Consider the following 25,569-nt stretch of genomic DNA (forward strand, 5'->3'; position numbering starts at 1 on the left):
TATTCTTAAACTTTATCTAAAGTACCATTTCCCCTAAGTCACAAATGGAAGCACACAAATAAAAATAACATTGTTCTTGTATTTTCAGTCTTTCCCCAATTGTTTAATATTGTAGAGAAAAATACAACCAAAGTAGATAAGAGAAAAATATATATATACTAATTTTTATTTATTTCAGCTTAATACATTCCAAAAGAGGTGAATGTTTATGTATCAAAATGGCCATCACATTTCAGTTAAAAAGTTAACACATTGGTTCAGAATAACTGCCAGAAATGCTAGTAGCTTTGGAATAGTTTGTTCTTAAATTAGTAAAAAATTACTATATTGAATCTTCAGTAGAGAAAGCTAAAAAACTAGTATTTTATGAAAAGTTCTGAGAAGTTTTAATGGTTCACCAGTAAAAACAAAACTGTCACTTGGGTTTTTATGCTAGGTGCCAAAATTTTTCACTGTACACACAATGTCATTTTTTTTCTGCATTACGTACTCATATAGAATATTAAGTTTTCTAATGTTACCTTCTGATTCCATTTGCAATTCCCTTCAAAGAAAAAGGATAATATCCTTTGTTGAAGGAAAAAGTTTTGAGATACTAATACTAAACATTATTTATAAGGACAACCTTCAATTAACAAATAATGCAGTTTATTTTCTGCCAAACTATTTTGGGGAAACAAGTACGGCTAGATAGGAGTAACAACACAACTAAATGAAATTCAGATTTAATAAAGTAACAGGATGTTTAAGGAAATTATTTAAAACTTCATCTCTGGTGTTCTTTCTTCTTTTTGTCTTTTTGAAATACCTAACTCATTTCAACAGAAGATTTTATTATCCCCAAGTGCAGTGAAATATTTAGCAAGGCATTCTTAATAGTGTTAACTGTTGTAATCTTATTAGAATATCAATGAACAGTACAAAGTTTAAAAGAACAGCCTAAAAAATGAAGGACTCACTGAGGAAACCATCTCTGTTTCCTAGTTTAACGATGGAGAATGAAGTATTGCACTTTATTATTCAACACAAAATAATGTAGCCAACAGTAACATACAGGTACACAATTTAATATTTATTATATGCATTTTATATACATTATTTTTCAACAACTGTATTTTTGCTATGTGGTACAATCTTAAAAATTTGCTGATTCATAGTTTGTAAAACAAAAACCTTGTTACAAAACTCATCAAAACTCGCTAAATGATCAGAAAAGTTTTTTGGAAGACTAGAAAAAATATTTTGTTGTCTTAATCATGCATTACACAAACAAAATCTTTAGTTACACCATATAATTAAGCATACCTGAAAAAATAAAACGGGGATAGCTAGTCCAAACAGCAAATTTCTGCATCCTGATTCAATAATTTTGTATCCCATTTGTAATGCAAATAAAAATTTCTAAGGTATTTTCTACATATTTTTGAACAAAATAGTTTTGTTTGGAATCATGGTAAACCAAGATATGTATCTGGGGAGAATTACCTTGGTATGTAACTTCAACTATAAAATATTCCATTTTTAGTCTATTTTAGACTATTCAAAGAGTTCCAAAATAGTTATACAGGTTCCTTTAGCACATTAATAAAAGGATATAAAGACCAACAAAAAGTGAAATAAATAATAAGCTATTAGCAAGATGGATAATCCTTGATAAATAAACTTGTAAATACAGTAAGATGTACAAAATATCACATAGTGATAGGATGCCAAGATTAGTTAGTTTTTAAAATTTTTAAAGAGTTCATTGGAGTACTAAACCCCACTGTTTCACTTTAATACACTTAATAGTCCTTGGTTTATGAAGACAATTATGTGATGAAGAAGATGATTAGCATCTACGGAAGGACTTAGCTGAGCTGTATTAGGCAAAAGAAAGAGTGTGGTTACACGGCAGCGGGTCAGTGAGATCTCTGTTTTAGGGTTTATAATGCAGAAAAACTTCAATACAATCTTGAGCACTGTTGTGACAGGCTAAATATATAAAAAGACTTATAAAAACTAGAATTTTATCCAAACATTTTGTGCAACTAATGCTAAAATATTTTAAGTTAAATTTTCTTTTTTTTAAAGCAAAATAAGTTTAAAAGGGAATCTGTGGCATTCAACTGATTAACAGAAGATCACTAAGAGATGAAAAAAAAAACAAAAACCTACTCTTGGAGCTCACTTCCCCCCAACTAGAGCACCACATTCCTAACCCTAAGGCAGCACACAGAGTCCAAAATAAAAGTCCTTTTGCAAGGTCAGACTCCACATTGGCTTAAAGATACCTAGAAAACAGACATATGCTCAGTTTGTATCCAGTACAGGCCACAAATACTGGAGTCCCTTTTTGTTTTTTTGTCCCACAAAATACAATAATTACAATTAAATTAATGAACCTGACAGTAAGATGTGATTTCCACCAACTTATGCCTGCCCTAAATAGCCTTCACCAGGCAGATCACATGTAGTGTTTTATCAGTAACCTTTTTTGATGGCAGTGATGCAGACCCTCTTTCTGTCCAAGTGAATCTGTTGTTATGATGCGAGTTTCTGTCGATTCACACAAACACTTTGGCGAGGGCATCAGCCCCTGCACTAGCAATATATGCTTTTGATGGATGGAAAGCAACATCATATATTGATTCATCTAATTTCTTTCTGTGTGCTGTTATTTCTTGAACACATGTCTTGCTGTCCAAATTCCACAACCTAATAGAACAGTCATGGCCTGTAAAAGAACAAATAAAGTATTATTATGTAACAATTCTTTTACTAAGTTTGTGTGTAGTACAGGAAACTCAGACTTACTTCCAGACATCAAATAGATTCCATTAGGATCTACTGCTAGACTTGTAACAGCATCCAAATGAGCTACCATAGAATGGATCATTTTACCTAAATAAAACATAATAACAGAGAAGATTAACTTTCACAAATGTTTACTAGCTTGAAAGATACTTAACTTTAGAAACCATAAGAGAGCATCAACATAAAAGAGACAATCACTACAACAAATTTTTATTGTGGTAAATATACCTAACATAAAAGTACCATTTTAACCATTTGAGAGGGTACAATCCAGAGGCTTTTAAAATATTCACAAAGGTGTGCAACCATCACCATCATCCAGTTCAGGACATTTCATCACTGTAAAAGGAAGCCCTGTACCCATTAAACAGTCACTCCCCATTTCTCTCCTCTTCCAAGTCCCTGGTAAACACTGATCTGCTTTCTTTCCTTATAGTTGGGACAATTTTGGATGCTTCATACAAGTAAAATCATACTACAACATGTGGCTTTTTGTGTCTGCCTTCTGTTACTCAGTGTAATGTTTTCAGGGTTCATCCACTATAATAATCATTTAAAGAGAATTTAAATCCTGAGGCAGAACTTTCCCAGTACTTTTTAATAAAGACGTTAGTGTTACATGAATTTGACAGTGTGTGATAGCAGAAAAAAATGATTATAGGGTTGCATCGAAGACTTAAGATTACATGAACTGGAATTAAAATGAAAACAGAAAGAATCTTTCCCATTAAGGGATGTAAAGATTATTTTATAAAGAGGCTTAATGATAAATAAATTGCCAGAGAATACATTCCTTCCTAATAATTCTAGTATCATCAAATTCATTTGTCCTTTGAAATGTCAATCATTTTATATATAAGAAACAAGAAAGAGGAGAGGATGGGGCATCACATCATTATTCCAGATTTCTTCGGAAAGTAACAAAAACACTATTCTGAAAAATATAATTTACTGAATCCCTTCTCTGGAGATTTGGTAAGCAAATGGGATTCAAGATCAAGCTGAAATTAAAAACAAGTTGTAAACACAAAGTTGTGCTGCACAAATACTCTCGGGCAAGGACATCAGCCTCTGCACTGGCAATACATGCTTCTGATAGATGGAAAGCAACACCATGTATGATTTATCCAAGGAGGAAGTAAAATAGCAAATACTGACAATTTAAATGTCTCCTTTCATTCAGCAATGAGTATCACTCCAATGCCTGGGCTTCCTAAGGAGACACTGGAGGACTTCTGGAGAATTCTAGTTACAATCATTTGCTATGCTTCTAAGTCCCCTAATGACATTCCACACTGGAATATGAAATACGTCTATTTTTGTTATTTGTCATGGGGCTACAGCTGTTGACCTGAATACAAAACCACAACATAAGCAAGTGAAAGTTTCTCTGAAAATATAAAAAATCCTATCACTTTCGGGCAATACTAAATACTTATCAGTTGAAGGCAACATTTAAGTTTCTCATCCTTTCAAATCACATTTGTCTGTTCCCCATTAATACTAAAATTAACAGAATAATTTGAGATTCTTCTCTGCTATCCTGAGGGGAACCAAAAATACAACCAAAGTACAACCAGCAATAAAAGTACAACTGAGAAACAAAAACATCATTTAACACACTATCTTTAATTGCTTGTTCCAACATTATTCATCTATCAATTCTAGAATCCATCCCATTCCGTATTCCTTTTTAAAAACAAACAAAAAACCACCCTTGATGTGAAATGGCCCCCAGGACAATAATCTCCAAACATTGGGGGTTAACTAACAAGTGTCATTAGCTTCCTTAATGTCAAATCTATGATGGTAACTCTTAATTCACAATCTAATTGACTCTTCTCCTAAGAATGACCCTGTATGTCCTAAATTTAAGATGTCTTAAACCAAAGAATTCTTTCACCCAAATAGCAGATCTACCCATTTCTTTAAAGGTGCAGTAATTTTCCAAGTTTAACTCTAACTGTCCTTCTTGTGCATTCAACTAACCTTTACATATATGTTAAGTCAATTTAGAGTTAACTCTTCTCCATAAAGTCACTTCAAAAAGTGAGTGATCCCCTCCCCCTTCAGACTGGGCCCTGTGAACAGAGGTGACATCCGGAACCAAGTTGGCTGTTAGGCTTCCACTGGTAACCACACACGTCATAAAGCTTCTGACCCCTTGCCAGAACTAAGACCTCTCCTTTAGCAACACTTGTATTTCTCACATTTAACCAACCTCACTTTGGCCCCATGCCTCTGCTACCACCCTTCTTCCTCCACCAAGAGGAACTCATTCCTTCTTGTAACAGTCACCTGTTCTTCCTTCCTGGCCCCTTACAGCCCTGGACTTGGGAAACCCTATTGGGGGCTTGTATGAAATGGAGAAGAAACAGACTGATATAAAGCACGTAGACTCTAGAAGCAAATTATACGGGTTTGAATCCCAGCCATGGAATTTTTCCTCTGTTGTATAACACTGCACAAATTATTTAACTTCTTTTAAGTCTTTTATTTCTATTGTAAAGTTGAATAGTATTACATATTACTTACAGAGCTACTAGAAGTACAAACATGTTAATACACGTATATCAAATAGAACAATGTCTCGCTTACAGTAAATTTATCATTAAGCTCCAAGAAGACAGGACATTTTGTTTTGTTTACCAAGCAGTGAGAACTGCACAAAGGATATTGCAGAGTCAATAAATTCTGCTGAATGAGTTCACAGCTATTTCAGGACCTTCTTTCTCCAACTTCTTCACATTCTTCCCTTGTACTACACCTTTTCTGAGACTCACTCACTAGCTAAGTATCTCAGCACAGTATATGCAACTGATTTGTGCCTCTACCAACATCGAAAAAAAATCCTGAGTCCCAAAGATCTAAAATAAGTAGTAGAAATTACAAATTTTAAATTATTCAAAGTCATGGATCTACCACATAATATGACTTAAATAATCTTTCTAAACTGATTTTGTAAGCCCCTGCTCAAATATTTTAAGTAGTTTTCATAGTGCTTAGCAGAAACAAAAATTCCTTATTCTTTGCCTGATTCTGAAAAGTTCTCAAGTTTTCCTTTTCCAAACTTACCTCTTTGGCTTTTCCTGTAAAAAACTCCTGTGTCAACCAAAGTACCTACCACTTAGCCTCTGATCAAAATATGCCCTTACCTGAAATTTCCTACTACCTTCTTCACACAAAAAATGTATCTTACCATTGCTTCAAGGCAAAGCGCAAACCCTCACTCTATGAAGACTCCTTTATCCAGCAGGGTTCATGTTACTACATGTACGTATAAGTGTTCACACCCACACCCTATTTTCCCCAAACAGTAGGTCCCCAGAAAGCAGAAACCACATCTTATACATGACAGTAGCCACTGCAGTACAGGATACAACATGCTAAATATATTTCTGTCGTTAAAATCTAAATATTTATTGAACTCATTCATATTATTTGTTTCAAATAATAAACTCAATAAGTATACAAATCCATTTGATAGAATAATATTGTGTTAACAATTTAGCCAAACAAAAATGTCAGTTATGGGGATATTCTTATTTATCACATTCAAATGAATTAGCAATTTTTCAAAGGATTTCTTGGAAAACAATGTATGTGAACACAATTTATAGTTGAACTTAACTCAGTGTTGTGTGTGTGTGTGCCTGTGTGTGAGAGTAAAAGTGAGAGAGGTTGATTTAAAAAGAATTTTTCCATTGTTCAGAGGCCATTGTTTCAACTTCTTCACACTAAAGATAAGATACTAGACTACTTAACAGAAATAACGGAACTGATAGAATTTATCTGAAAGACTACAGGCTCCTTATTTGGTAAGTAAAATTTTATTACCACTTTTTTCCTGATTTCTGCCAGCAATACAGCTCTAGAGATTCATGGTTTGCCTTTAATACAACTACTGAAATTCCTGAACCTTCCCTTACAAATGTAAAATTTTAATAATAAAAAGGAATCTTTTAAGAAATACGGTAAAGGAAATTATCTCTGTTCTTGCAGCAGAGGAAGATCTTTAGGCTTCATAAAATGTTCAAAGAATTGTTGATAAGATGTTACATTGAGAACATCTACATGAAAATGAATTGGCTTTCGTGTGAAATGTACTGTCCTGTGAACATCCACTCCCTCCTCAACTGTTCTGAGTTAAAAGGCATCTGTCCATGAAAAGTGTTATTTGAACAAAGGAATTTATGTCAGATTCTAAAGACTAAAAATTATGACCATGTGCTACATAACCTTCAAAGAGAAATCTGTTTTGTTTTACTATCTTGCTCGATAATTTCTTGCCCTGCAATAATGTTGCAATTAACATTTAAATATCTTAAGTGGAAGTCCTCCCATATCCCTAGTTTTAGCTTCCCCTCAAGGAAGCCTCTCTAGCAGTTAAGACCTTCCCTGACAGAGAGCAAACTATTTTATGTAGTATGGTGATGACAGATGGAACAGGGTCCTTAAAGAAACCCTGTGGCCACATCAATGTTTGATTTGGCTTCTAAATAAATGGTAAGTTTTCTGACAACAAGAAATACAGGGAAGATGACAGTAAAACAATTTCCACTATATCATCATTTCATCCACTGAGAAATAATTTTAAGAACATATTTGAAATGCCAAACACCAGAAAGACAGCTCTTCTGCTATACTAAATCACAAAATACGAAGGGAAAATTTTCAAATGGAAGAATTTATATTTAACTTCTATGACATGAAAAATCCTAATAGGTAGGCAAGGTATTATCTATATATTGAAGGATAAAACAACACATGAGTCTACTACATAACTAAAGCAAAAATCTGGGTTAAAATGGTTTTACTTGGCAATTTTGAAGCCTAAAAGTTAATATATCATATAAAAGAATACCATTTTTGATCACCTTAAATTTACAGAATTATTTATATGAAAGAAAATAAGACAACCTACTTACCCGTTTTATTGTCAAAAAACTTGATGTGTCTATCTTCATGAGCAGTTATTGTAACAGGAAGTGTGGGATGACTTACTACTCTATTAATATGATTATTGGATTGTAAATCTGGAAAATAATGGAAAATGATGCACTCTAATTCAAACCATCAGAAGCTGAATGATGACATTTTAAGTTCTTACAAAAATAAAAATAAAAAGAAAAGTTTTGGTTAAAACAAAAAACCCCCTGAGAACTAAAGCTAGGAATCTTGAGAGATAAAATTTCTTAAAAAATAAATGTTTAAGCTATCATATCATATAATATGCACAGTATGAGACTCAATTTTAGAAAAAATTTTAAGTATTTTAATGTAGGTGGTTTAGAATTCTTACAAAACTTACTTTTAATAAACAACCCATAAAAGTATTATAAGCATTTAAGGAAAACTCATGAGTGATAATTAGATGTTTTCAAGGAACAATCCCCACCCCACCCATACTGACAAAAAAAAACAAAGGACATTAAACAAAAATTAATGTCCTTAGGAATGAGATCTTTTCCTTAGCAAGGAAGGAGCACAGAGAAGAATCAGAACAAAGGGAAACATCATGATCTTTACTTTAAGTAAATCAATCATTCCACACATATACAAGAACTCTTAACTGAACATAAACACACTTCAAAAAAATGCCCCCACGTAAGTCTGTGCGTGCGCACGTGCAATTATGTGTTAAAGAGGAAGAGAGGAACCAAGTGAAAAGACACTGGGAAAGACACTTCGAATATTTAAATGTTCTGCATAATTACACAATAATTTTTTTTAAAAATCACAAAAAATTAAAAGTAAAATTAAACAAATGAACATAACTATATATCTAATTAAACACAAATAAATCAACTAGTTCAGTGATGTAAACCACAGTAATTAGAGTATTTTCCACTAGGGATGGGCAGCCTAAGTACAAAATATTTTCAGTAATTAAACTACTGGCAGTGGTGTTGGTATTACTATTATTTCAGATGATTTTATGGGTACTGTGGGATAAATAAAATGAGAGATTCTGATGACTTTGCTGAGAACCAAGAGTTCTGGTATAGTTAAAATGAGGTAAAGACAAAAACCAATGAGATAATACTGAATTTGAATTAGAAGTATTTGTGTGAATTTATCAATTTTTTAAAATGTATTTCTAGCTCTGTCCACTGAAAAGCCCAAGTCAATGACCAACTCAAGAGCTATGAAAACCATGAGGACCAACCCAATAGCCTAGTACCTAGCCTATAGTCTCTAAATGCCATTTTCCACTAAAAGAAACCATAGCTCCTCAGAGAAACGGCTGATTTCAGATCTGGGGCACAAATGAACTAGATGAACCTAGAAGTCTATTGACGACTACCAGGGTCATGTGAAAAGGACTCAGGAGCCAAAGTGAATAAACTCCCACTGGCCAAAGATGAAACATTCTGAGTAGCAATACAGATAATACCTGCCATGGATTGAAAGACACCAAATACATTTATGTCCAAAGAGATTATGATAATAAAAACAAACAACACCCAACAGACTCACTGGTTATCTACTGAGGCAGCCAGGGAACACCTCATTATTATGAAAGTTGGTAAATAAAGAGGGGAAAAATCAGTAATTTATCTTGCTTTTTCTTTTATAATCTAACTACAGAATAACCAAATTATTAATGTGGGTTTTTATAAGTATTCTAGCTAAAAAAAAAAAAAAAGGAGAAGTAATAATAGAATTAGAAAATCATTTTTAAACAGTGAGTTAATGGACCCACGTAATGATTATCAAGACTGAAAAGAAGATATACAAACAGACAATATATACTTCTGATAAAAATTCACAAATTACTACAAAGTGGTCTTGCTAAAATCATTAAAAAACTTTAAAGTGAAGACAAAATACTGAACCTGAATTTAAACAGGGCTCTAAAATCTATAACCAAATTACAGGAAGTAGAATGAACAGAGGAGCTTCTTAAATAATACCTAAAGTATGTAACTAGCAAAATCCACGCTGTGAAGGACTCTACAGGCAAATTGCCCAATTTTTTAAATAAAAAAATGCAAGGAAGCACAGCATAGAAAATATAGTCAATAATATGGTAATAACTATGTACAGTGCCAGGTGGGTACTTAAGATACTCGGGGGGCACTCTGTAGAGTACGACTGTCTAACCACTACACTGTGCACCTGAAACTAATACAAAATACTACTGAATGTAAACTGTAATTAAAAAATAAATAAGAAGTGGGGAAATTGACTGAAAGCAGAGTGAGAGCTGAGCAAGGAGCACTGTTCCCTCTCTGACCCCTCTCTCAATACAGCACTACAACTCAAGTGTGCTGCCCCGCCCTGATGTATTCCTATGGCTCTGCCCCTTACAACATAACAGGTGCACCAAGACAAAAAAATATGGCCCAAATGAAACAACAGATCAGAACTCCAGGAAAACAACTAAGTGACAAGGAAGACAGTCAACCTATCAGATGCAGAGTTCAAAACACTGGTAATTAGGATGCTCACAGAAATGACAGTATGGCTGCAAAATAAAGGAAGAAATGAAGGCTATGCAAAGTAAAATAAAGAAAAATATACAGGGAATCAACAGTGAGGGGAAAAAAGCCAGGAGTCAAACCAACAATTTTGAACAAAAGGAAGAAATAAACATTCAACCAGAACAGAAGAAACAAGCATTCAAAAGAAATGAGGAAAGGCTGAGGAACCTTTGGGACAACTTTAAATGTTCCAACATCCAAATTACAGGGGTGCCAGAAGGAGAAGAGAAAGGGCAAGAAATTGAAAATTTATTTGAAAAAAGTAATAAAGGAAAACTCCCCCATATGGTGAAGGAAATAGACATACAAGTCCAGGAAGCTCAGAGAATCCTCCCAGAGAAGTTGGACCCAAAGAGGAACATACCAAGATGCACTATAATTAAAAGGCCAAAGATCAAAGATAAGGAGAGAAATTTAAAAGCACCAAGAGAAAAGAAGGGTTACCTACAAAAGAGTTCCCATAAAACTATTAGCTGATTTCTCAAAAGAAACCTTGCAGGCAAGAAGGGACTGGAAAGTACTCAAAGTCATGCATGAAAAGCAAGGACCTACAGCCGAGATTACTCTATCCAGCAAAGCTATCATTTAGAATGGAAGGGCAGATAAAGCCCTTCCCAGATAAGGTCAAGTTAAAGGAGTTCATCACCACCAAGGCCTTATAACATGAAATGTTAAAAGGACTTATTTAAGACAAAGAAAATCAAAACTATGAACAGTAAAATGACAACGCACTTACAACTATCAACAAGTGAACCTAAAAAACAAAAATACACTAAGCAAACAACTAGAACAGGAACAGAATCACAGAAATGGAGATCACATGGAAGGTTATCAGTGGAGGGGGGGGAGAATGAGGGGAAAAGTACAGGGAATAAAAAGCATAGCATAATGCTTTTACAAAATAGACAGGGGAGGTTAAGAATAGTTTAGGAAATGGAGAAGCCAAAGAACTTGTATGTATGACCCATGGACATAAACTAAGGGGGTAGAATGCTGGAGGGAATGGGAGTACTGGGTGGAGGAGGGTAAAAGGGTGAAAAAAACTGGGGCAACTGCATAGCATAATCAATAATTAAAAAAAAAAACACTCAGTAGAAAATTGTACTGCAACAATTAAAATAAAAAAAATTTTAAAAAATAAAGTAAAAAAATAAAAACAAGTAAAAAAAATAAGCAAACATTTAAAAATGCAAGGAAAATAAGAAATGGAGGGGAAATCTACAGAAGAGTCGTGAAAGACCTATCAGCCAATCATAATGCAGGGATGTATTTGGACTCCCATTTAAATAAAGTACAAAACACAAACCACATCCTATACTTACAACACTGGCCATTTATACATAAATATTGGAGTTTCATTATTTTCACTGATTCCATATGTATTTCCTTTAAAAATTTAAACTTATTTCCCTTGCTTTCACCTTTATATTGCTCCACTCACTCCTGGGTGTCCTCATACCCACCCAGCTTTTAAGCGTAATTTGAGGAAATAGCAGAGATAATGTAAATAAGTTCACGTATAACACATTGAAACTGTTTTTCCACCCTAAATTCAGATAGACAAAATGTGAAAATTAAAATATCACCCTCGGTTGTGTACGTTTCAAAGAAACCCATTAAAACTTACCAGAATCTATCCGTGATGAAAGCATCACCAATGACTGTGATGTTTCTAAATCATAAATTACTGTACTACCAGTGTTGAAAGAGGTCACCATATGAGCTGGATCACAGCCTATAAAGTCAACCGATGTAGGTATCCCATGCTCTGAAAGGAGCCCAGAGAGAGACAGTGTAAATACAACAATTTAGAAATCTCTGGCTTTCTGATTTGAACAAAAAAGGAATTCAAATATTCTTTTTAAAACTTAAAAATTAATTTTAGAGAGAGAGAAGTATTAATTTGTTGTTACACTTATTTATGAATTCATTGATTTATCCTTGTATGTGGCATCACTGGGGATGGACCTGCAACCTTGGTATATCGGGATGATGCTTCGATCACCTGAGCTGCCCGGGCAGGGCTAAAATATTCTTGAAATGATGTTAATAATGAAAAACAGCAATTGTGTTAGGATGGTGAGTAGTAATAGGTAACCTTCCCTCAATTATTTAAAAACTTTTTATAACATTCTATTTAACATTGTAAGAAAAATACAGCTAGAGGGCTCTTAAAGTGAGAGTAGATATGTGCAAAAGTTACTTTCTACGCATTTTCTTTTAAAAGACAAAAAACCCCACAAAAAACCCTGTATGGGTCTTGGCCCACTTGCAAATTAAATTTCTTACTGTAAAATGACAAATTAGCATTTCATATCATTGTCTTGGGAGACTATTTACCTGTCTGAGCCTATAAGCCTTATCAAGTACCTAACACAAGCCAAAGTTTCAGATCTGTAAAAAGGGAATGTGGACTTTGGAATTCACTCATGCAGTACTATTTCCTAAGTGGCCTGAGCAGCAATTTCTCTCTTTACATAATAAATTCAACTGGCCAGATCAATGACAACTATGTAAAATCTGGAGTCAAGCAATTAATTACCTGAAGTTAGAAACAAATATCTAAATGAATTTTTACTTCAAATCTTGTGCAATTAAAAAAATAGCAGAATTATTAAGGTAGCTAAGAAAATCAACAAAATTAAGCATAAACTATTCCTCTAAAATGTTTTAAAACCAAACGTACTTTTAATAAAAATGTGAAATCTGATTTTTACAACTAAAAAAATGAATTAGAAAATAAAACGAATACAAGTATACAAATATATGTAATATATTGTAACTGGCAGAAGTAACATTGGTTAAAGCCTTCTTTGACAGGAAAAAATCTGAAATTATGCATGTAATTTAAGTTTGTACGTCCTAGTTATGGGTGCCATTTCAATGATTACAGCTAGATTTCTCAACCAGTGTGCTCATACATGGTTTGCAGATATCCTCGAGACTGGGACCCCTTCGAGCAGGCAAAGAGCCTCGTATTGTCCCTCTTAGTAGCCTCACTTGTCTATTCCACTGTTACAATAAAACAGTTTTACTTTTTCAGTGGGACATGTCCTGAAAAACGTAAAAAGAAGCACTGAACTACAGGATATAGTTGCAAAGCATCTTTCTTGTTCATAAAATTACAAAGTTAAAAGATTATCACAAGCTTTAAAATCTTTCAGTATATCTCTTGGAGCAGCAAAGAAATAGTAAATCAACTGTTTGTCCTTTCTATCTTTCAAATTTAAAAACATTTAGCTTTTCTCACAGAAGCAAAATTTACTTACCCTTGTCTCCATTGTAAGTGCAAATACATGGCAATTTTTCTTGTGGACTCCATAACCTAACAGTGCCATCTGCTGAACAAGACAGTAATTGATTTTTTATGCCACTATAAGCGAGACCCCAGACAGCATCTGTATGAGCAACTAAAGTGCCAGCTAGAACATTTGGCTCTGGGAAGAAGAAGCAAAAAGCAACAATTAGCTAAAATAATTGTCAGTATATAAATATAACTTACCATATAATTAAGTATAAGACTATACATAACAGCTATAAGAAGGTAAACCAAAGTGTATATAATAGCCATCTCTTCTAAGCTGTGAAGTTACAGGTTATTTTTAACCTCTTCCCTAATATATTCTTGCATTTTTTGCAATTTTCTGTAAGGAACATATTTTCTTTAAAAATGGCTTTATTGAGCTCCAGTTTCCATCCTGTATAATCACCAATTTAAAGTGCACAATTCAGTGGTTTTTAATAAGTTCACGGAGTTGTGCCATCATCACCATACCGATTCTAGGGCACTTTCATCATTCATTAGCCATTTCCTCCCAATTTCTCTCTGCCTTTCCACAGCTCTACTAGACAACCACTAGTCTACTTCATTTCTACCAGTTTGCCTATTCTGGACATTTCATACAAGTGGCCTTTTGTGACTGCTTCTTTCACTTGGCATACTAGTTCCAAGGTTCATCCATGTTGTAGCATGTATCAGTACCTGATTTCTTTTCATTGCCGGAATATTATTCCATGGTATGGATATACTACATTTTACTTAACTATTCATCACCTGATGGACATGGTGGCTAAAAACATTGTGCATCATTTGTCCTACAATTCTTTTCTCTAGTAAACCCTCACTTTACACAGATATATCTTATCACCTCTGCAATTCTTACAGTTCCCAATCTCTTTTCCTCACAAATAACTGATTATCTTTCATAGGTCACTGAGAATAGAAATATAGCACTGAAATACAAAGTCCTCCCCATCTTCCTGCCTCCCAATCTATAAATCTACTAGTGTTGAAAACCATCTTCTCTGTGCAGATACAAGTAAGGAATTGTCCTCCTTCCTAAAGGCTAATTGTATCAGACGCATTCTGGATTCCATTCAACTAAATTGTTTTCACGTTTAACATTTCCCTACTACAAAAATTCTCCTACTCCTTGGGATCCACAAGCAAACCAGTATGTTTCAGCATCTCTCAACCTAAACAAAAACCTTCATTAACCTTACATCACCCTTCTTCCAAACAGTAGAAAAGCATAGAGTAAATATGTTTCTACCTCTCATTTACTCTCCAAATCACTCTAATATAGTTTCTGATACCATCACTGTAACAACCCTTGCTAAAATCACCAATGATAAACTCTTCCACCAAATTTCATAAATTTTTTCTTTCTTTTATATTCTCATACATTGCTTTTCATCCACAGGGTATGCCTTGATAGGTTACCCAGAAGTCCCTTTACCCTCTGGTTTTAGCCATAGCATCTCTCTCTGGCCAAAATGTGGGTGACCTATTTTGTCACATATAAAGATGAATCTTTCTATCCTCATATTCTTAGACCTCTTAGCAGCACTTGAAAGTGCAATCTGCTTCTTTCTTCTCAAAATGATTTCTTCTCTTGGTATGTTTTCATTAATTCCATACTCTCCTGCACTTCCTCTAACTTTAAAGGTTAGTACTTTCTCAGTTTCCTTTGTTGGCGCTCTTGCTAGCTACTCTCCCCATGTCCGAGTTCCTTTTCTTACCCTATATAACACATTCTGTGTTATACCATCCCTTCTCACATCTTCAATATTAATATTAGCTACATGGTGTTGCCATTTCTTAACATGCTTAAAAACCAAATCCATCATCTTTTATCTTCTCACATCTCTTCTGTTCTCATTTCAATAAAATGCTACCATCCCATAATTCAATTGCTCATATCAAAAAGTGGTGATGGAAATGTTCTGAATTAGAAACTGGTAATGGTTGCAGAATGCTGTGAATACAGTAGAAATTACTGAACTGTATACTTCAAAAGGGTAAATTTTATTTATCATGAATTGTATCTCCATAAAGCTGTTAAAAAAATAAACAACAAAATCAAAGAGTCACTGATCTATTACTTCACCCACTCAATCCAGTTATTAACAGATTCTGTCTATTCTACCCTACCTCCCCAATATGTCTTAAATCCATTTCTCTCCAGCTGCTCTGCTACCAATTGCTTTGCCATCACTTTAGTCTTGGCAACATCATCTATCATCTATTCTACTGGTCCACTACATCATAACTTTACACAACAACATTAAATTTGTATTCCTCTATCCACTCCTCCCTTATGTACTTTCAACAGCCAGAGTCACTATTTTAAACACTACATTTACAGGTCACTTCCTGGCTTACAATTCTTTACAGTAGTCCCACCTTATCCACGAGGGATATATTCCAAGACCCTCAGTGGATGCCTGAAAACCACAGAGAGTACCAAACCCTATATATACTGTTTTCCTATATATATATATATATACATACCTATGATAGTTTAATTTATAAATTAGGCATATTAGGAGATTAACAACAACAACTAAAGTGTAGAACAATTATTATAATATATTATAATAAATGATGGGATGTAGCCTCTCCCAGGAAACTAGTAGAAATTTTTCTTTTTTTCTGGTAGGCTGCAGATTTAATAAGCAAGGAAATCTACATAAAAGGCTTGTTTTGAGTGGCAGTAAGACAAATAGAATCTTAAGTGTATACAGAGGCCTTAACTGAGTTCAGGAATGTATTCAATCCAGTTGGGTCTCAACAATGCCTTACTCTTTTAAGGCTACATCCTTGAAAATGACTCAATGTGAAAACAAACAGCAGGCAAAACAGTTTCTAAGGACAGGGGAGGGTATGGGGTGCCTCCAATTGCCTGGGTACAGCACAAGCACACATTTTTCCTTCTTTACAATTTCATGGATAGAAGATTTGTTCTTACTACAGATCTTAGTGCCTCAGTATATGATTATTTTTTCTTCCCCTTTAAGTGAAAAGATGAAATTTTTTGACCCAGGAGGCATATCCAAATTGCCAGCAACAATACTCTTGTGCTTCAGGGCCATTATTAAGTAAAATAAGGGTTACTACTGCCATACCAAGAGTGACCTGATAACCACAGTGGACACCAACTAGCTAATGGGCAGGTAGCGAATACAGTGTTGATATGCTGAACAACAACAAAAATTATCATTGGTGGTATAGCGGTGAGCATAGCTGCCTTCCAAAAAAAAATTATTCACATCTAGGGCAAGATGGAGCAAGATGGTGCTTAATTTCATCATGCTACTCAGAACAGAGTGCAATGTAAAACTGGTGAACTGTTTCAGAAATTTTCTATTTAACATTTTTGAACTGTGGCTGACCTTGGGTAACTGTAGACGCAGAAAGCAAAACTAGAGATAAGGAGGGACTACTATATTAAAATTTCCCTTTTACCCTTTAGATTTTGGGTTTAACGGCACTATTTTAGACCACACCTAAAGAAGGTTCCACCTATTACTGTCTCTCAGAATACTGTATCTTCACAGCACTTATCCCAGTTTATAACAAGAGACTCCACTCCCTTGCTTATCTGTTTAATGTCTGTTTTTTCCATCAGGCTCATTCTTAGTTCTTGATGTACTCCTTAACACTAAATCTGGCAAAGTTAGGCACCAAGTGTATGTTAAATAAAAACAACAAAGAGCTGAAGTTATTTTTAAATGAACCAGCCATTAACTAGACCACTACTTACCTAACCATTCTCATAATAATAAACATTTTGTTTTAATTTTTTATAATTATAAACAATGCCCTTTAAATATATTTGAATACATGTACAGGTATTTCTGTAGGACAGATTCCTAAGTGGCACTTGTAAGTTGTTTTTAAATAACAGATTTTTTTGTTCTCAAAAAGCTGTGCTGATGCACGTCCTTACTGTCCCTATTTGTTTCCACTGTCTTCTGTTAAATACATTTGAACTGTATACACTATTTCTTAAGTTTAAAAGATTGTCCCTTGTATTAAATTTTATTCTATCCTCGTAACTAGAACTGAAATTATCTTAATTAATAATAATTTTTTTTCTCTTTTTGGACACCACAAAGAAAAAAAACAATTTATGGGCTTAAATATTCATAGCATATTTCTTAATTGTTCTCTTTAATAAAGCAAATTACTGATAAATGGAATAATTAAACAAGGAGACTAATACATCATTAAACCAGCTTACAGGTAAGGTATTTACTTTTGCCAGCTCCATTCACTTATAAAAACATGTTTTGAACATTTTACTTACCATATGTATCATATGGATCCACATTAGGGCTAGGCATATTCCACCACTGGATGGTTGCATCAATACCACCACTAAAACACTGTTCTCCATTAGAACTAATAGCTAATGATAGAACAGGACCACTATTATAGAAAAGAAGAAAAAAATTACTTATAAAACTTACAAAGAAATTCACACATCCACACCCCCCAACCTCTGAATTTGTGTGGTATCTAAAAACTGTTTAAGGTAAGCGTGCACTTAAATAGTGCTGATCATATTCTCTTAATACAATTATTAATCAAATAAAATATGCTTTTCTAATATATAGCAAACATTATTACAATTTTACAATATTTGTGGGTTGATTAGCAATAGTTAACAGGTGACAGTTAATAGCTGACAGGTGTGGCTCAGCTGGATAGAACGTCATCCCATGAACTGAAAGGTCACAGGTTTGATTCTGGTCAGGGCACAGGCCTGGAGTGGGGTTTGGTCCCCAGTTGGGGTGCATACAAGAGGCAACCGATTGGTGTTTCTCTCTCACATTGATGTTTCTCTTCCTATTTCTCCCTCCCTTTCCCTCTCTCTAAAAGCAATGAAAAATGTCTTCAGGTGAGAATTAAAAAATAAAAATAAAAAAATAATAGTTAACAATAACTATCTTTGTTAATTAAGTACGAATTCAATAAAACTTACTTGTGGGCCCTGAATGTGTAGATAGGCTCCACATCTAAAGAGGCACTCCTGAAAGAGGGGAAGAAAGAGTGGAGGAAAAGAAGGCAATTAAATAATCATAAACCACTGTTTGATATTCAAGAGGCATTAGTTAAGATCAGCAAATCTGGAAGGAAAAAACACACAGGCTGACATTAAAACACTTACTTTTTGGCAGGAACTGTTTTTTGCAAGTTCCAAAGTTTCAGAGTATGGTCCTCAGAGGCAGTAACCAGCACAGGTTCTACAGGATGAAAAGCTAATGCCCGTACTCCATCAAAATGGCTACGTAGTGTATACTTGGGGTTCCATGTCTTTCGAAAGGCATCTTTATTGGCAGGCAACTAAAAAGAAAGAACACAATAGTGATAAAAGTAGTAAATTGATAGGTATGTGGAATTTTTGTTTGTTTTGGTGTGTTTAAAACATATATTTAAAACTGCTTCGCTAAAATGTTCAGTACAAATTTCATGTACCTTAAAAACTTTATAATAAATCTTTACTATTTCATAAAAGCTAAGAATAATAATTTCATTAGCTTTCAAATACTTAGACCAAATGGAGTCCCTTAATCTGTTTCACCTTATTAAGCTAAACCCAAAAGTCCTATTAAATGTCAGAAAAGAACAGCAAAAAAAACTACCATGCTGCAATACCTTACATGAAAATATTAAAAATTATATAAACTACTACCCAAAATCCAAGGGCACAACATTAATAATATAGTTGTCATTTAGAAAATTAGCAATGTGAAGTTATTAAAGGCAGTAAGTTACTTTCCAAAAGTGTGAACTAAAGACACTTTAAGAATATTTTCATTATTATTATTGATATTGATAAGAGGTTAATCTTTTTATCTTTATTTCTCCATCTGTAAAATAGACTGTGAAACCTCTTCCAAAGTAGTCCATAAGTAGTTCCTTATGTACTTTTAAAATATTAATAATAATAATCCAGCCACTGAGGCTGATGTCTCTAAAAAGCATATTAACATAAGAATGAATTCATTAAAAAAAAGGAAAAAATTTGCTAAAAAACTGCAAATTCATTAATGCACCATCTAAACAAGTATAGTTAACTCTCAATTGAATGTTTGTCGTCTATAAAAGCTTAATCCAAAACTAGTTTCACCCCCTAACACTGTCCTTCCCATCTTCCCTCCGTCTTCTTCCCATCTCTCAAATAAAGGACTAAAAATCAGGAAATGGCAACAAACTAACATTATCCTTAAAAAAATTAAAGCTCAAAAATAAAACATGTTTTTTAAAAAAGTTCCTGAAAGCAAATAAGTGATTCAGGTTACCTATTTTTCTCTTAACACCAAAATATGGTTTAATTTGAGTAAATAATTGAGAGTTGACTACTCAAGATAGATATTTATTGGCCAGTATTTAAAATAATCAATCATCCCAAACTCCTAACTAATCCACCACAATGCCTAAGAAAAATTTAAATACCGCAAAGAAACTAGTTATAAAACTACATGTCACTTCAAATCAAGATATCGACACGCTTAAACTTATCTTTTTTTCCATGCACCTTGACATTAATTCTGTTTTATAAGTGTTTCCAAAAATAAGGAGCCTTCTATTAAATCATTAAAAATTAAAAATAAAACTGCACTTACATCATAACTATAGTCTGCATCATTTGTTACCGTCAAGTCTGCAAGGTCTCCAAGGCCCAGTACACTTAACAAAACATCATCAGAACCCATAATAAATGACTTGCCTCCTCCAGATGGAAACGTTATTGGTTCAGCTATAAAGAACAAAACCGCTTCTTAAATGCTGAAAAATCATACAGTACAAGACAATATCGGGGGGGAAATGTAAGCACTTAACAGTTATAATACAGTAATATAATTTTTATTTTCCCACTTCCCTCCTTATTTCTTCCACTCAAAAAATCCTATTACCTAATAATAAATAAATTTATTCAAAAATGGCAACATAATCTTCCACAAATAAATGTACACTAGATCTATCATTCCAAGCTGAGAGATGGGGCACAAAACTCTTGTCTACTTAAATCACTTATCACACTTTGGTACAATTATAACTAGAGTATTTTTTAAATGTTATAAATTGTTGAGAATTCCTTTTGCTTTGCATCATATTTGCTTAGAAGTACTAGGTATTCTAGTCCACGGTAAAAATTAATATAAGTATTCAAATTAAATGGTCTCCATCTGTATACAGTGTATCATTTCATTTAAATGAAGGCTTAAAATGCTCAGATTCCTCCAGTAACAGCAAATGGTCTAAAAAGAGGGCAGTTATACCACCAACAGTGTCAATTTCCTTTCTTTAAAAGGTTAATCCATGGGATATTCACAATGCCTTCCAGCTTTCAAGCGTTGACTTTAACTGTAAAACTTCCCTTGTATTTACATGATACTTATAAAATAACTAATCTAAATCGACTAACTACAGAATTTTAAATTAAACTTCTACTACTTTGAGCAATTAAAATTAAACACTGCCATAATTACAATAACCATACTAATAAATATTTTGCTCTAACAGATATAGTACAAGCAATAATTTTTGGCATCATTTCAAACATGCTTTGAAAGCAAAATTTTAATCTTAAAATGCAGGTGAAAAGTACACAAGTAATTGTTACAAAACAACTCAACACATCAAAACATTTAAAAATTCATGAGCAAGTTTAAAAGGAAACATTTTATTGAAACTCAAGCTAATTATCAATTTTCAAAAATTCCTATGAATAATGATAAAAATTTAATACACTACAGAAAATAAAAACAGGAATAATGAAACTTTTTTGTCATCATTAATACTACTGAAAATAACTGAGAAGACACTGTAGAAGTCAACTTTTCCTAGATATATACTGCAAGAGTAAAATTCACCTATATTTAGAATATCTTATTTATTAAAGTAAGTTATAGTATCAAAGTACACTATATAATTTGACTCAAATCAAGTCCTATACAACACTGCTAAAATGGAGCTATAAGTCAGCAAGTGATCTAGAGTAAATTTGATAGAAAATCTACATAAGGATACTTGTAGTATTTAATCTTCTAATGATTACTGAATCTGAGTATGTGTAGCACTGATCCTTCCTACCAATATCTAGTATGCAATAATTGGTAATACCAAAGCATCTAAGAACAATAAAATCAATCATTATGTTTAAGAACAATTATACAAAATTCATTTGATAATACTCATTATAAGCATTTTTAGCAAGCACAAGGACATATCTTTTAAGCCCATAATTTGTTTATAAGACAAGTTAGCACAAAATGCCACAATTTCTCCCACTCACAATTTTACACTCAGTAACAAAAAGTCTTGATAAGAGCCTAATAAAATAACTTTAACATAGTAACAAATTATTTTGCATTATTACATATCCCTTTAACAGAGATATTTCTGATCAGCTGTTGACCAATTTAGGGGCATGTGAAGGGAAGTGCCTGACCTATATGGGCTAGTTTTATTGGAGTTTAAGGTTTAACTGCATTAAGCAAGAAGTTAGTATTTATATCCATTTCTAATTAGTTATATGACTATATTTCCCTATATATACATATATATTTATATGTAGCAAGCTATGCTGTTCCCTCAGCACTCATTACACATATAAATGAAAAAAATCTTTTAAGCTACATTTCTACTTTCCATAATCACCCATCACCACTGTGGAGGTGATAATCACAGTAAATATTCAATTTATTCACCCTTGTTTCCTTGTAGAGAAAATTTGTATTCTATAAATTCATTTTATTAATGTTGATATAATCACTTATAGTAATTATCTTACATAATCATAAAAATATCATTAGCAATTCAATGAAAAAAAATACCATTATTACAAGCAGTTTTTAATGATGAAAATTATGACACTTTATTAATAGCCTAAGAGATTTCATCAAGCAATTAAAAAATACTATTATCATATGATCATTTCCCTTTATGGAAATTTTAGGGTCTATAAAATGGGATCTTACAACAGGTCTTTTTTGTACTTTTGTAACGAATCCTCCTTTTTATGGACACTGATGACCAATGTAACCTGTAGCTTACATATCAAACTCTTCTCCAATTTTATTGAACCTAGAGAGCACAACCCAATAACTGATTCAATTTTTACCATGTTGACATGGTATTATCTCAAGCCTTTACTAAAAATAGTGTGAAAGACTGTATGTAATACAGAACTTTCTCTCTTTGAAAATATATATTTTTCTTTATAAAATGAGGTATGACATTGACTGCAATAAGAAAGCATGAAGTTGAAGGCAGCCACTAAAACCAAAAGATTATGAACTTTAATATCCCCTTAGCTCTACACAGAAGTGGAGTTTGCATCTTTCAAAAGAGATTCTAAGATTTACCCTTAAGTGCACTGAGCTTTGTGCTGATCTCTCCATCTCCTCCTCCTTCCACCACTGAAAGTTAGATCACTGACTTACATTTTTTTCCCTAAAAAGCACACACACATCAGCACACAGAGCTCTAAAATAATTTAGGTGTAAAATCTGCAGTTTAAATGTACTACAAAAATTTTAGCAAGTTTGCCTTTACATTATTTGGTAAAACAGACCAAAAGCTAAAGAAGCTAAATCACCTGAAATGCGTAACATAAAATAATGGAGTTGATATGTGCATTTTAGAAAATACTTCCGGATGTAAAACAGTAAAATAGATCAACAGTACAAAGAGATATGCACAAATCAACGAACTGTCTTTACTTTTCATGCTTTAATGTTTTATTTCTCACCATAATCTATAATTTCTCACCATAATCTGTAATAAGGGAAAAAGGCAAAATTATTTAACTTTACCTGTAAGAAAAATGTGCTACTACTAGAGAATTCTTAAGAGAACAGGATATACTAAAAAAATTGATTGGTGCATCAAATTTACATAGCAAAAGCAGGAACATCAATGAAATTCAACCTGTATGTCAAACTGTTACATAATGAATTACCTTAAAAATATCTTATATCACAAAAAGCCTTTGGTAAGAATTCAGTCTCATTACTTAGAATTCTAACTATCTGGACCAGGAATTATAAATTACTGAAGTATACCTACTTATCTCCAGCTAAAGTCAATTTTTGGGGGGGAAAAAAGCCTAAGTAGTACTTTAATTTCCTGAACATTTCTAGTTTCATTACCAAGTAGTATATACACAGTAGGTAGCAAGTTAAAGAATAATGATGCTTCCTTATTCTAAAATGACTTTTAAATCTGCGATTTTCCTGTTACTAAATCTGTAATCTACAGTTAGATTCCCGAGATGTACTCTGAATTGACCGGTGATAGAAACAATTCCATCTAACATTAAAGACAGAAACAAAACATAAAGACATAAAAAACCAAAAATTTCAAAAATCCCTAAGACAATTACATAATGAGCTTCCCCAGCATATTATCTGAACATCATTTAAGATGATCTTCAGCACTTTAATAAAAGACTTGTAAATTTATAGTATTAAGGAAACGTGACTTGGAATTAAGATCTTCTGCAATGTGAGTAAAATGGTAGCTAAATTTTGCTCAATCTAGTAGAGGATGACCTAGACTGATTAATGATCCTGAAGGGATGTGAGGCAGGTCAGCTACGATGTCACAGAGTGTTGTCCTGTTGACCCCTGTATATTAATGTCAGCAGTAGGGATTCATTTAATGGCTACCTTTTGACTTGCTTGAAGCCTTTGAAACCAATTTACTAACAACACAAGATTTTTAAGATGTTCCAGTTACAAAAATGTCAGATAATTAAAGATGTCTTCAATTTTCCATGACATCCCTCAAAATACCAGAATGATTTAAATACTGAAGATATTCACTATTTCTGTGAATGTATAAATATGTATACATATCCACTGCTTTCATATACATAGAATTGAACCTTCTATCATTCAACCCAAGTTCTATAAGCTCAACAGATACAGAAGGTACCATTACAACAGTAAGAAATTTTGGTGTTAAGGTTAATATTTAACAGTAAGAATAAAATTTGAGGTTTTTCCATATTAATTCACTACTTTGAAAAGTTAACAAAGAAATTAAGTACAAATGATTTTTCATAATGGTGCAATAATGATTAACTTTTCCTGGTATTTATGTGGTTATTTTCCTACCACATTCACACAGATCTGTCATTAACAAACCAACTATAATTATTCTCAAAATGATTTTTCACTCTTCCCAAATTTGAAAAACCTGATTCACTCACAACAGTCTGAAAAGCACAGGCTATATATATATTTAAAGGGAGAATTTCAGTTGCTGCCTGGATTTCAGGCCAAAATAGAAAACCTAAAAAGCACCCGCAGTACTGTGGGATCACTTTAACTTTGAACTTCAGAAATGACAAGAGCCCCATTTCTCTTATGTATTTTGAAAGAAAATAGTTCTAAGAATATCAGAAAAAATAAGACAAAAGAAAATGCTATATAGTCAACATAAAGTAAAAACAAACTAGGACAGTCTAAAGTAACACATTATGAATTACACATATTTACTTGTGTCAGCATTAATGGACTAATTAGATTGCTATGTAATTATTAATTTTCTAAAATAATTATAATGGTATTATCTGAGGATTTTTCTCTCTGACAATGAAGTAACTGTAAACAAATTCTCTAATAAAAAACTCCCAAATGAATGTCTAACCATCAGTTAAATTCAACACGAAAGAAAATAAACGCTATCCTTTCTCACAAAATAGCTCTCCTTTATAACTTGCCTACTTATGAGTATAATAATCATTGATTTCTCTTCTGTTCTTAAAATTCTGCAACCACATCCCAACAATTCATTTTTAACTTATAAAATGGCAAGAGGGGCTGTTTTTAAAAGCTTCCCTTAAATTAATTACTCTTCTGATTAATCCTTGTTTATTTTATTCTAATCAAAGCGTTCATTCTTATGAAATCACTGTAACAGATTCCTAAGTGGTTTTCCTGTCTCCCAGCTTTGTCTCTGATCAAATTTGAATATCACATTTAT

The 25,569-nt window shown here is 33.1% G+C and overlaps 1 protein-coding gene across 2 annotated transcripts in view; it reads right to left on the reverse strand.

Annotated features, from left to right (window-relative positions):
- Positions 1–631: 631 nt before the first annotated feature.
- Positions 632–25,569, reverse strand: part of STRN3 (striatin 3) — a 113,782-nt gene continuing 88,844 nt past the window's right edge. For both annotated transcript variants that reach the window (XM_045841260.1, XM_045841261.1), the window contains 9 exons: positions 20,199–20,332; positions 18,740–18,915; positions 18,554–18,601; positions 17,876–17,997; positions 13,553–13,720; positions 11,911–12,051; positions 7,725–7,832; positions 2,797–2,883; positions 632–2,716 (listed from right to left, as the gene is read on the reverse strand). In XM_045841260.1, the coding sequence (XP_045697216.1) occupies positions 2,547–2,716; positions 2,797–2,883; positions 7,725–7,832; positions 11,911–12,051; positions 13,553–13,720; positions 17,876–17,997; positions 18,554–18,601; positions 18,740–18,915; positions 20,199–20,332 (1,154 nt within the window). In that variant the 3' untranslated portion in view covers positions 632–2,546. The remainder of the gene's footprint in view (positions 2,717–2,796; positions 2,884–7,724; positions 7,833–11,910; positions 12,052–13,552; positions 13,721–17,875; positions 17,998–18,553; positions 18,602–18,739; positions 18,916–20,198; positions 20,333–25,569) is intronic.

Source organism: Phyllostomus hastatus, unplaced genomic scaffold, assembly GCF_019186645.2.
Source record: "Phyllostomus hastatus isolate PE091 unplaced genomic scaffold, TTU_PhHast_1.1 phas_contig_348, whole genome shotgun sequence".
Lineage (NCBI taxonomy): Eukaryota > Metazoa > Chordata > Mammalia > Chiroptera > Phyllostomidae > Phyllostomus > Phyllostomus hastatus.